The following is a 10,738-nucleotide window of genomic DNA, read 5'->3' on the forward strand; positions in this document are numbered from 1 at the left end:
AGCATGAATAAAGCATCCCCGCCAAACCGCACGATCCCACCAACCCATCCCCGATCCGGCCACCCCAATGAAACGACAATTCCCAAAAAGAAAGAAACGTTGCAGCGGACCGCTTGGAAGGTTGCTTCTTTTGGCTTGGATCTTGTTTTTTTGGCCCGCTGGTTCAAACCGGTGAAAAGGAGAATGGAGTGCAGGGGATTGGTGCGCATGTGAAAAAAAAAAGGGAAACCCCTTCAACTTACACTATATAAAATATCATCGTGATCGTGGAAGTTGCATCGGAGATTTTTATTCCCAATAGAAAATGCCCCGATGCAGCGCTCGATTGGTCGCGGCGGCGGCAGGGCCGTTTACGCTACCCACTGTTGAGATTTTGGAGGCGCATGAGCCATTCGGAGATTTTTTGGTTCAATTGCTTTTTTTGTGGGCGCGACAAGAAGAGGGTCAACAGCGGAAAATGCAACAGTGGACAGGGTTGGCAGGGCCCAACTTGCTTGGTCGTCCACCCGTTCATATCAAACCAAACCTGGAGGTGCAGCAGAGAGGTGGTGCTGATCCAATGACGCTGTGGGAAACGGATAGGGCAGGCAGTTGAAGAAAAAAAAGGGGCCAACCAAGGATTGACACGATTGGTCTGCAGGCTTTTGTTCACTTTGAGATACAGAGGTAAAACACAGAGGAGAATAATAGGATGGTGAGACACAAGTTCACATTATCCTGATAAAACATGCTTCGTGTTCGCTACCTATAAATTATGAGCCGCCTGATATAAGTGCACCGCTGATCTGAGTACATACTGGAATTACCAAACAACTCTGCAACCTTACATTATAAGAAAACCATCTCACTTGCCCAACAAACCCTTCTCAAAAACACACCCCAGTCAGAAATGTCACCTTCTCTGATCCTCCTCTGCATCACCCTCTCTCGACTGCCCTTCGATTGGTCTCCCCCTTATGCCAGGCACATTCGTTGGCTGCTGTGGCGGTAACCTCCTCGACACGGACCGAATAGGCAATGTTCTCCTATTCCCAATCACCACCGTCTGAGGATCCGACTGGAATATCGGATCTTGTTGTCTTTCCGGAGACAAAATTCGATCGATGTCATCAAAGTCTGCCACGGATATCGATGGAACCTCCGTGGGGGCAGATGAAAATGGGAAAGATGTCGTTGGTGCTTCCGTAGATGGAGACATGAGCTCGAGTTCCTCCGTCATTCTATCCCTTTTTGCATAGCGTTCTTCATCTTCATCGATAGTCTCACTGTCATATGGTCGTTTCTGGCCCGAGTGGACGCCGCCAGAGGTCAAACCCAGCAAGACATCCTCGTTAGGAAGTAATGGGTCCTCTCCGGATTGTCGAAGCAAGAAGTCGATCGACAGTTGGGAGGATTGCGAATTCGACTGGCTTGGATGTTGTTCAAAAGCCGGTTCGGGCTGTGATGGTGAAGGTAGTCTTGATGGTGTTTGTGAGGGGCCGGTTGCGCTTCTCCCCCTGTGATAGGCGAGGATGAGCACCATGGAAAGCGAGATTTTGCCGGGTTAAAGTCTTACCTGTTGCTGAGAGCATCAAGCTGAACTTGGACTGACGAGTTGGCGTCACTTCCATTGGGGTCCGGACTCGAAAGTCGGGGAAATGGTAGTCGTGAGTCGTTTGACATTGTGACTTGAGGCGAGTCTGTGAGACGTGATGGATATAGTCAAGAGTGGAGGTGTGGGGGAAGCTGCACACTAAATGCAGATCTGAAGGGAATTGATTGCCGAGCGGGGAGGCTCTGCATATTTATGAGGGCAAGAGAGATGCGAGAAAATGTAGGTAGAAACAGAAAAAAAAAAAAAAAGACATGCAATGCATAGCAAAGAAACGAAACGGAGGGAAACCGGACGTTGCCCGAGAGACTGCAAGGCCGGCCCAGCTTGTGAGCCCTCCAGGAAGCCTGGAAATCACAGGGCTGCATCCATTTTCCCCCCTAGGTGAAAAGCATTTGGCATGCACCTAGTTGGCACGGTAGAGCATCGTGCAGCGGGTGTGTGATGCACGCAAGAGCGGGAGCGGCGCGCCGCCTAGTTGGGTGAATGCAGAAGCCATCACACAGTCACACCCGCCTCTTCAACGGCCATCAAGAATGGCCCGCTGGCCACTGGGCCCCCCTGTTGTCCATCCACCCAGTGCTACCACATGCACATGGCCCGATGGCACATCACAAAGATGGGCTTCGACACAACAGAAAAGCCGGGTAGGAGACATGCTTTGAACTGGCGCAGCACTCCAGCGGTCTTCACCTAAAGGCGAGGCCGGTCTTGATCTTCTCCATCATTCAGTTTCGGGCCATGGGTGAGATGGGATTAAATGGAAGCCTGGAGATCTTGGAGACCTCAAACGATTTGAAGGTTGAATTCGAGCCCTCCGAATTGGGCCGGGAGGTCGTTTTGTTTCCGCGAGGGCAAAGGAACCGTGGCTAAGCATCGAGCTGACTTTTCTACGCCCTCTCCTAGAACCGATTGATCTCCAATTGCAGTGGCTTAAGCGGCTCAAGTAGAGGTTGGGGCCGCGATTATGGCCTTGGAATATGACAAATGGGGTAAAGGTGGAATTGTTGGTCTGCTATGCTCCAAATATGATAATCAAGTTCGGACTGCTGTATCTGAAGAGCCTGGTGGGAGAAAAACACAAAAGAGAACGTCGGTTGTGGCTGTGGTGTTTTGTTGGTTCTTGAACAGTTCGGGACTGGTCGATCGAGGTCGGGTTCCCTCCACGCCAAGCATTTCCATTATCAGCACGCCAAGATATTAGTCCTAGAGTGGGGTGACAGGACCCTGAACCGAGCGGGCCGGACGGTGCACGAACAATCCGGGGCAAGCACGGTCCACCCAACCCCCGCAGGAAGAAGGTTCAACGGTGAATGCCTAGCAGAACTTGGTGTGAGCCTTTCATCGGCTGTTCTTTCCTCTTCTCCCTGTCCAGCTGAAATGTTAAGGTAGGGGTGAAATCTGGATGCCTGGATAAGACCTTGACGAAATCCTCCTGCTCTTTCTCCGCATCGCGCTTTTCTTCCGCGTCGAGCATTCAACGGCGCCACTATGAGTGATGCAATGGAGGTGGATTCCGAGGTGGATGGGCCTCGCGGTGCCAAGAGGAAGGCTGATGCTCTTGACGACAACACCCCCCAACGTCGAATCAAGGTACAGCTCCCGGCACCATCTTTTTTTGAGACGAGCTGCACTAACAGCATGCTCATAGCCCCTGGACGAAGATGTCATCAACAAAATTGCTGCCGGGGAAATCATCGTGGCTCCCGTGAACGCCTTGAAGGAGTTGATGGAGAACTCTGTCGACGCGGGATCAACCACCGTAGATGTTTCGGTGAAAGAGGGAGGCTTGAAGTTACTACAGATCACTGATAATGGCTCTGGTATCGAGGTTCGATCCCCCCTGTTAGCGTCCGCTATCACCCGCTCGCTTCCTCGCCGCCCCCTTCATCCCCCTTGTTCCGAGTGGTTACTCATCAAAGAAACAGAAAGAAGATCTGCCAATATTGTGTCAACGTTTCACGACGTCCAAGCTCCAAAAGTTTGAAGACCTTCAGACCATCGCTACCTATGGTTTCAGAGGCGAGGCCTTGGCCAGCATCAGCCACATTGCCCATCTTACCGTGACTACGAAAACACGGGACTCAGAGTGTGCCTGGAGGGGTCACTATGGCAGCGGAGTGTTAGTCCCAGCCAAACCTGGCCAGTCTCCTGACCCAAAGCCTGTATCTGGCCGACAAGGCACCCAGATTACCGTTGAAGATTTGTTCTTCAACGTTCCTACAAGACGGCGTGCGTTTCGATCACCAGCCAACGAGTACAACAAAATCCTGGACATGGTTGGGAGATATGCTATCCATTGTACCGGTGTGGGTTTCACATGCAAGAAACATGGCGAATCATCCAAAGGCATCTCCGTATCTCCAACAGCGCCATGTCTGGACAGGATCAGACAAATCTACGGCGCAAGCGTTGCCAACGAGCTCACCGAATTCGAGACGAAAGATGATCAATGGGGGTTCAAGGCAAAGGGGCTTGCCACCAACGCCAACTACAGAACCAAAAAAACTACCTTGCTGTTGTTCATTAATAACAGATGTGTTGAGTCAACCAACATCCGCAAGGCACTCGAGCAGACCTATGCGTCATTCCTCCCCAAAAACGGTCATCCGTTTGTATACCTCAGCCTTGAGATAGACCCACGCCGGGTCGACGTCAACGTCCACCCAACCAAACAAGAAGTTAACTTCTTGAATGAAGACGAAACCATTCAAGCAGTATGCGAACACTTGCGCTCCAAACTAGCCGAGGTAGATGCCAGCAGGACCTTCCTCACCCAGACCCTCCTCCCAGCAAGCAGCCGGGCTGCCTCCTCCACTCAACTGCCACCAGCCCCCTCTGCACCCTCTATGGCGACCCCGGCTTCCAGTCGAAGAGCCCCTCCTAGAAGCGACACCAGCCTCGTCAGGACAGACACAAACCTTCGGAAAATCACGAGCATGCTCCCCCCTGCCAGACCAGGCGGCAGCACGCCATCCCGCCCAGGCCCAGAGCCCATGGAATTTGACACGGCACCCGAGCCTCGTCAGCCCACATCTTGTCATTTGCACAGCATCAAAGAGCTCCGCGCAGAAGTCCGCGAGGAGATGCACAACGAGCTCACTGATATCTTTGCCAACCACACTTTTGTCGGAATTGTTGACGAGCGCCGCAGGCTGGCTGCTATACAAGCTGGCGTTAAGCTCTACATGATTGACTACGGCCGGGTGTGTTACGAATACTTTTACCAGTCAGGGCTAACAGATTTCGGTAATTTTGGTGCGGTACAATTTCAGCCTCCTCTTGACATTCGCAACCTACTGTCATCGTCCCCAAATCTCCTCACTGAATATGAAGAAGAGCAGGATGATGATGAGGAAGAGGACATTGACCCCGAAGAAAAGGCCGAGATCATAGAGGCTGTGGTGGAGAAGTTGATTGAGAGAAGAGAAATGTTGCTGGAGTACTTTAGTTTGGAAGTATCTCCCGCGGGAGAGTTGTGCAGTGTGCCGCTGTTGGTCAACGGGTATGAGCCACCTTTGACAAAGTTGCCAGGGTTCTTGGTGAGGTTGGGGCCTTGTGTCAACTGGACGGAGGAGAAGGCTTGTTTTGAGAGCTTCCTGAAGGAGCTGGCTGGATTTTATGTACCAGAGAGGTTGCCGCTGAAGAAGGTAGCCAAAGAGGAGGATGATGGGACGCTGGATAGTGCTGATGAGAGGGAAGAAGATAGTAAAGGGGAAGAGGAAAAGAGAATTGATGCGAGGAGGAGAAATGTGAAATGGGCGTTGGAGCATGTGCTTTTCCCGGCGTTTAAGGCGAGGCTGGTCGGGACGAAAGGCATCATGGAGGCCGGGGGTGTGGTGGAGGTGGCGGATTTGAAGGGGCTGTACAGAGTCTTTGAAAGGTGTTAGGTAATGGATGTTGAAATTGGGGTTGTTGGGGAACATGGGTAGAATATACGGGGATGCTTTTAAATTTATTCTTGTTCATGGCTGGCATTTGTATGTGCACAACCATGTACACGAGCAACGACCATCAGGTAGGTAACATGTGAAATTAACTGAGGGCTACTTGCGGCTGCCCAAAGTTGTACACAACCTTCCATTTTCACAGACCAAGACCTGATGGAGGAAGGTACGAGCGGTCCGACGTATCCCTTCTTTACTCCAACGCCTGCCACTCAAATCCCAATGGCGTGCCCGTTGGCCTTGACTTTTTGGAACGTGGGCTGATGAGAACTCGCGCTGTTCGTAAGTTCTATCCCTACCTACCTCGATCTCCAACCACCCAGATCTTGGACAGATGGCATGGAATTAACAGAGTTATAGGAGCAAATGGTAGGTTGAATGTAATCTCTGGGTCCGGCTGGCACACTGCCTTTAGGCGGGCATCTTTTTTGTTCGGGGCTCGAGGTTTCATTTTTCTCCCCCCCAAGGTCCCCAAACCAATCCTGGATGGCACAGTGATCCCTTATGCCATGCGAAAAATGTGAGATGGTTGAGTTAGTGATGAATTGTAAAATAACTGCTAGGTAGGGTCAAAGGTAGATAGATATGCGCGTGGTTGATCTTGGTGCTAGGTAAGGCTTGACTTCAAATTCCTTGCAAAATGAGGTCCGCAGATGCTGGTGTCCTGGGTCATATTCCCTTTGTGATTTCTCATGAGTACAGCCCTCGATTCGGCCCTCAGTGTAGCAATTCCTCCGTTCCTTCCATTTTCAGTTTTGGCGATAGCTTCATTAAAGGAGCCCTGCAAGGGCAGCTGAACTAACATAGGTAGGTACGAGACATCCGATTGACCCAGAATCATACATAGGTTTCCCGGCGAGCAAGGTAGGCTGTCGGCTGATGGGTGCGGATGTTATATGACGATTGGCTCAGATCACCTCCTCCGCCCGAGTCGTTCTTGGACGTGTATTGTTGGGGTAAGCATCGAACGTCCAATGGTACGTTGCTCTTGTACACATGCGCCTTTTCACACCCGCCTGAACTGTACTATGGCGGTTCAAACAAGACGAAACTTTGCAAACAGGCCATATATTCCCAAACCGGCTTATATCGTCGTCGAGATGGTACGAGTCGGGGTCCATTGCGTGGAGCCATGAGTGCGATGGATTGAATCGAGCTTTCCCGTCACGCCCATACCTGACTGACTGACCCCTCTGCTCCTGCATTGTTTGGTCCGTCAGGCCCCTTAGGTCGGACCAGAGGCCGGGTGTGATACCCCGCGGGTTATGTGAAAGAATTACTGCACCCAAGAAAGTGATCCTTCTGTCTGAGACGAAGTCTAGCTGAAACTTCAAGCTTCTCTCATGTTCGGGATCTTCGCAGGCGATAAGCTGTACATTGGCTGCCTTTGACTCTCGGAAGACATCCACCTCAAACCAAGAACCGACTATCTGGGGCTCTTTGGTCAGAAGATCAATTGCATAGGTCTCTATATCAGCCCAGCTGACTACCTGATGCTTGCATATCCTCACCACCCCCGTTCTCATGATGCAAATGCGTTGGCTACCTTTTACCTCCTCTCTGCGGTCGAGAACATTCGGTGGTGGTGGAGAGTATCGCAGCCTGAGCAATACAGTGGCCCAATCCCCTTGACGTGATGGCTTTCAAACTTGCAACGATCCCAGAGGCGCTTGCCAGACGGGTGACGTGGCACAACCCTACCATCCCTCGTCATTCGGAGATCGTTCCGTGGCAAGCACGTCTTGCAGAGTAGGTCTTTGCGAAGGCAATATCTGATGGCGTCTTGGGCACCGCGAGTGCGTATGTAATTGGACGGAGGCTCAAAACCGTATCGGGAGCTGAGGATGGCTAAGCTGGGCCAGGGTGGCCCCGCCAGATCGTGTTTTATGGTACGTCGTAGAACTTGAGAGACACGACCAAGGCAGAAAACGGCCGCTACGTCGACAGCAAGATCCAGGTTGAACCTTTTCACAATATCGAGTATGAGCTCTTCGGGGAGTTTGAGTAGTCGGCTTTGTTCGCGATTGGGAAGTCTGGCCACCATGACAGGATCTCTCGTGTCATGAACAGCCGACGCTTCAGGATCATGTGGGGAGTGAACAGCCGCCTCGTTCTCGGAAGAGTTGGCAGTCGATTCGGGTTGTTGATGGTTGTCTTCCGGCGGTTTTGGTCCCTCTTGGTGGGGATTCAACTTGTCCATCATGATAGAGAAAGGGAGTTTGATGGAGCTTCCGAGAGATACTTGATGTTGCTGATCCTAACTCTGTCGATAAGTCGCCCTATCGCTTGATGCTTCAACGAATCTCGGTGGTAAGGATACGTCCGGGGAACTGACATGAAAGGATGACGAGAGAAACAGCAAAGATTTTGGAACTTTAAATAGGCTGCAAGAATTTGTAGGTGTGGCTTTCAAATATCAAACTGTATTCTTGTTCCAGCCCAAGGCTTGCACAAAGTTTCTTCCTGGTTATTCACCCCGTGGCCCTGCTCCACAGCCTCCATGCCGCCATTGTCAAATCTAGTGCACAACTGCGCCCACAGAATTAAATTCAAACAGTTTTGGCTATGTGGCTCGAAAATATCTTTTCAGTTTGACGCTTTCCGATATGGAGCCTATCAGGTTACTGGGTCTGGTTGGAAACAAGGTGCGGCAGGAACTGGTATGGCAGTGACCTCAAGACCTTCCTGTCCCTTCGAATCTGTACCCAACTGAAAGAAATAGTAAAATTCATCAACGACAACGCCATAGCCAAACGAAGAGGGCTAAGAACGCATCCGGGAAAAGAGAGGGATTAGAAGGCCGGTTCAAAAATGGGGAACCCACAACCTTTGTATGTGGCGGCAAACTCTGAAAGCAAGCCCCGACTCTACACGAAATTACGTTGGCACAAAGTGTGGCAAGCAATGGTTGGAGCAGTAGTTATACCTTAATTGTTTTGCGTTAATCCTTCTCACCAGAGACAGCAAGCAAATCCAGCCGAAGAACTCTGGCAATCGAAGCATCAAGAGACGAGCCAATATCGATTCAAATTCAAGAATGCAGGGAGCAGGCATATAAATATGCTCTCGAAGCGGTGCAATTACCGCCATAAACCCACAGGAATATCAACCGCGCCTTGAGAGGGAGTTTGACGAGGCAATGGAAGAGCGTAGGAAAAAAAGGGTTGAAGAGACCATACTACGGCAAGAAAAACAAGGTCTGAATGTGAAGGCGGGGGACGCGTGACTTGGGCCAAGGAAGAAAATGAACTGGAAAATGGGTAATGACTCTGCCCGGTGTCGGGAGACAGTCCAAAGCAGGATCATCTGGACCATCAAGGTTGAGGTAGAGATTGGTATAGAGAACATCGGTACATTAAATAAATTAGATATCCAAAGTCAACAACCTCTTGACCCTGAGATCCTGACGTGATTCGATTATCTTGATCGCGGATTGTTAAATCCCTAGATTCTTTATTTGATTAGCTGGTCCAAGCACTTTGTGAATTAAATTCAAGGTCGACAGGAGCCATTGATTCAATAGTGAACTTCTTGGTGTGTATCAAGTCTCCCAGCTATCAAAGTTAGGAAGTAACCATCTATTTATCTATCCAAGCTTTTACTCTTTATTGTCTAATTTTCGGATAGATATAAGATCCAAGCTTACAACTTATTTCCGCTTTGAGTCAAACGACGTATCTTGACACGTAGCTCATCTGTGGGAGGTAATACTCCTGTGGGATTAGTCAAGCAGGTTGCTTCAGGGCTTCGGCCCTGAGGCCCACTTGCCAGTGTGAAAGATAAAAAAAGGTTTTTGCTCCCCGGAGCTGTTTATTTTAGTACCCAATAATATCATAAATTATTTTACAAATCCTCGCAGCTATATAATATCATTATATTGAAATGGTGAGAAAACACACAAAACAAAACAACTACAACACCACAAATATACCCTTAACAGGTCCCTGAATAAACACACGTGTGACACAGTGACTCGCTCGCAGGGTGCACTTCACGCAGGACAAACAAAAGACACTATAGGCTCGCAGGCCACATAATAAGCACCGGATTAGCCTGATCAGAGGGCCAGAATTGCCTGCACGCGTGCAAGGCACAAAATATGAAATAAAAGTCGATGTCCTGTCCAAAATAGAATGTGAGAAGCAGACTGCTTTTATACATGACCCCTGAAGCCCCCAAATTCTCCGTGAACCCCACTTCCTCATTTATATCCTCAGACCTGTAGCCGCACCCCGAACTAATATCCAGAACGCTAGCTAGAACCTATATTATATTTACTTGAAAGGCATGTTGGATATCTTTAAAGACCGCCGTACTAGTACTTAGGTGGGTAACCACGAGGAATCTTTAGTATTATATTTTTTTAAACAGAAAATAAACTTTCTTAAATTTGTTTTTTTATTTATTTTTATTAATTTTTATTAATTTTTATTAATTTATTATTTATTTGTTATTTATTTATTATTTATTTATTATTTATTTATTATTTATTTATTATTTATTTATTATTTAGTTATTATTTATTTATTATTTATTTATTATTTATTTATCATTTATTTATTATTTATTTATTATTTATTCATTATTTATTTATTATTTATTTTATTTATTTTTTAATTGTTTTTTAGTTATTTTTTATTTATTTATTTATTTATCTATTTTTTATTATCACAAGCTGTCACGGTTTTGGGAGACAGTGGGGCACACTGGACCAATCAGGACTGCACCAATCAGGACTGGACCGAGCGATCGAGCGGGGCTCACGGTCCAGTTGGACGGAACGAACCAATAAGATGGGGACCGGGGACCGCGGCGGGGCTCACGGTCCACGGTCCAGTATCGGCCAATTATGAGTGGACCGAGGACCGTCTGTAAGTCACGGTCCCAAGGTCTATGTATACGGAGGAACTGGCTGGTGTATATAGACAGTTCCGCAGTATGCAATTCAACAGTTGTACTCACGGTATCTTGTGATTACATTGAGACATCTTGTCGTGCACTATCTAGCTGCACCGAACCAATTGTCAGAAGTAACCTTCAACCAGTGTCCCTTTCAGAGGTTCTGTACAGGGGTTCGTCATACCGGAGCGGAACTTAGCCTCCTGAAGCACCTCGAGGTCTCGGAAAGCCGAGCGCAAAGGCTAATGCCCTGCAACGGTCAAACGGTAGTACAACGTAGCCTGTAACGTGGCTTGTAACT

The 10,738-nt window shown here is 48.8% G+C and overlaps 3 protein-coding genes across 3 annotated transcripts; 1 reads left to right on the forward strand and 2 right to left on the reverse strand.

Moving 5' to 3' along the window:
* Positions 1-674: 674 nt before the first annotated feature.
* On the reverse strand, positions 675-2,701 carry QC761_602945 (uncharacterized protein). Its single transcript, XM_062880743.1, has 2 exons — positions 1,556-2,701; positions 675-1,496 (listed from the first exon to the last, which is right to left on the reverse strand). Exons 1-2 carry the CDS (start codon positions 1,660-1,662, stop codon positions 893-895), a joined length of 711 nt encoding a protein of 236 aa, XP_062729407.1. The 5' UTR covers positions 1,663-2,701; the 3' UTR covers positions 675-892.
* Positions 2,684-5,575, forward strand: mlh1 (DNA mismatch repair protein Mlh1). Its single transcript, XM_062880742.1, has 3 exons — positions 2,684-3,184; positions 3,243-3,422; positions 3,520-5,575. Exons 1-3 carry the CDS (start codon positions 3,083-3,085, stop codon positions 5,479-5,481), a joined length of 2,244 nt encoding a protein of 747 aa, XP_062729408.1. The 5' UTR covers positions 2,684-3,082; the 3' UTR covers positions 5,482-5,575.
* A 1,512-nt stretch (positions 5,576-7,087) lies between these two features.
* Positions 7,088-7,738, reverse strand: QC761_602930 (uncharacterized protein; the record flags this gene model as incomplete). Its single annotated transcript, XM_062880741.1, has 1 exon — positions 7,088-7,738. One exon carries the CDS (start codon positions 7,736-7,738, stop codon positions 7,088-7,090), a length of 651 nt encoding a protein of 216 aa, XP_062729409.1.
* Positions 7,739-10,738: the final 3,000 nt, after the last annotated feature.

Source organism: Podospora bellae-mahoneyi, chromosome 6 (assembly GCF_035222275.1).
Source record: "Podospora bellae-mahoneyi strain CBS 112042 chromosome 6, whole genome shotgun sequence".
In the NCBI taxonomy this organism is placed as follows: Eukaryota; Fungi; Ascomycota; class Sordariomycetes; order Sordariales; family Podosporaceae; genus Podospora; species Podospora bellae-mahoneyi.

Coding starts and splice junctions, on each gene's coding strand:
- mlh1 (XM_062880742.1), top strand. CDS start 3,083: ATGAGTGATGCAATGGAGGTGGATTCCGAGGTGGATGGGCCTCGCGGT. Junction 3,185..3,242: donor CCCCCCAACGTCGAATCAAG/GTACAGCTCCCG, acceptor GCATGCTCATAG/CCCCTGGACGAAGATGTCAT. Junction 3,423..3,519: donor ATAATGGCTCTGGTATCGAG/GTTCGATCCCCC, acceptor TCAAAGAAACAG/AAAGAAGATCTGCCAATATT.
- QC761_602945 (XM_062880743.1), bottom strand. CDS start 1,662: ATGTCAAACGACTCACGACTACCATTTCCCCGACTTTCGAGTCCGGAC. Junction 1,497..1,555: donor CTTGATGCTCTCAGCAACAG/GTAAGACTTTAA, acceptor CGCCTATCACAG/GGGGAGAAGCGCAACCGGCC.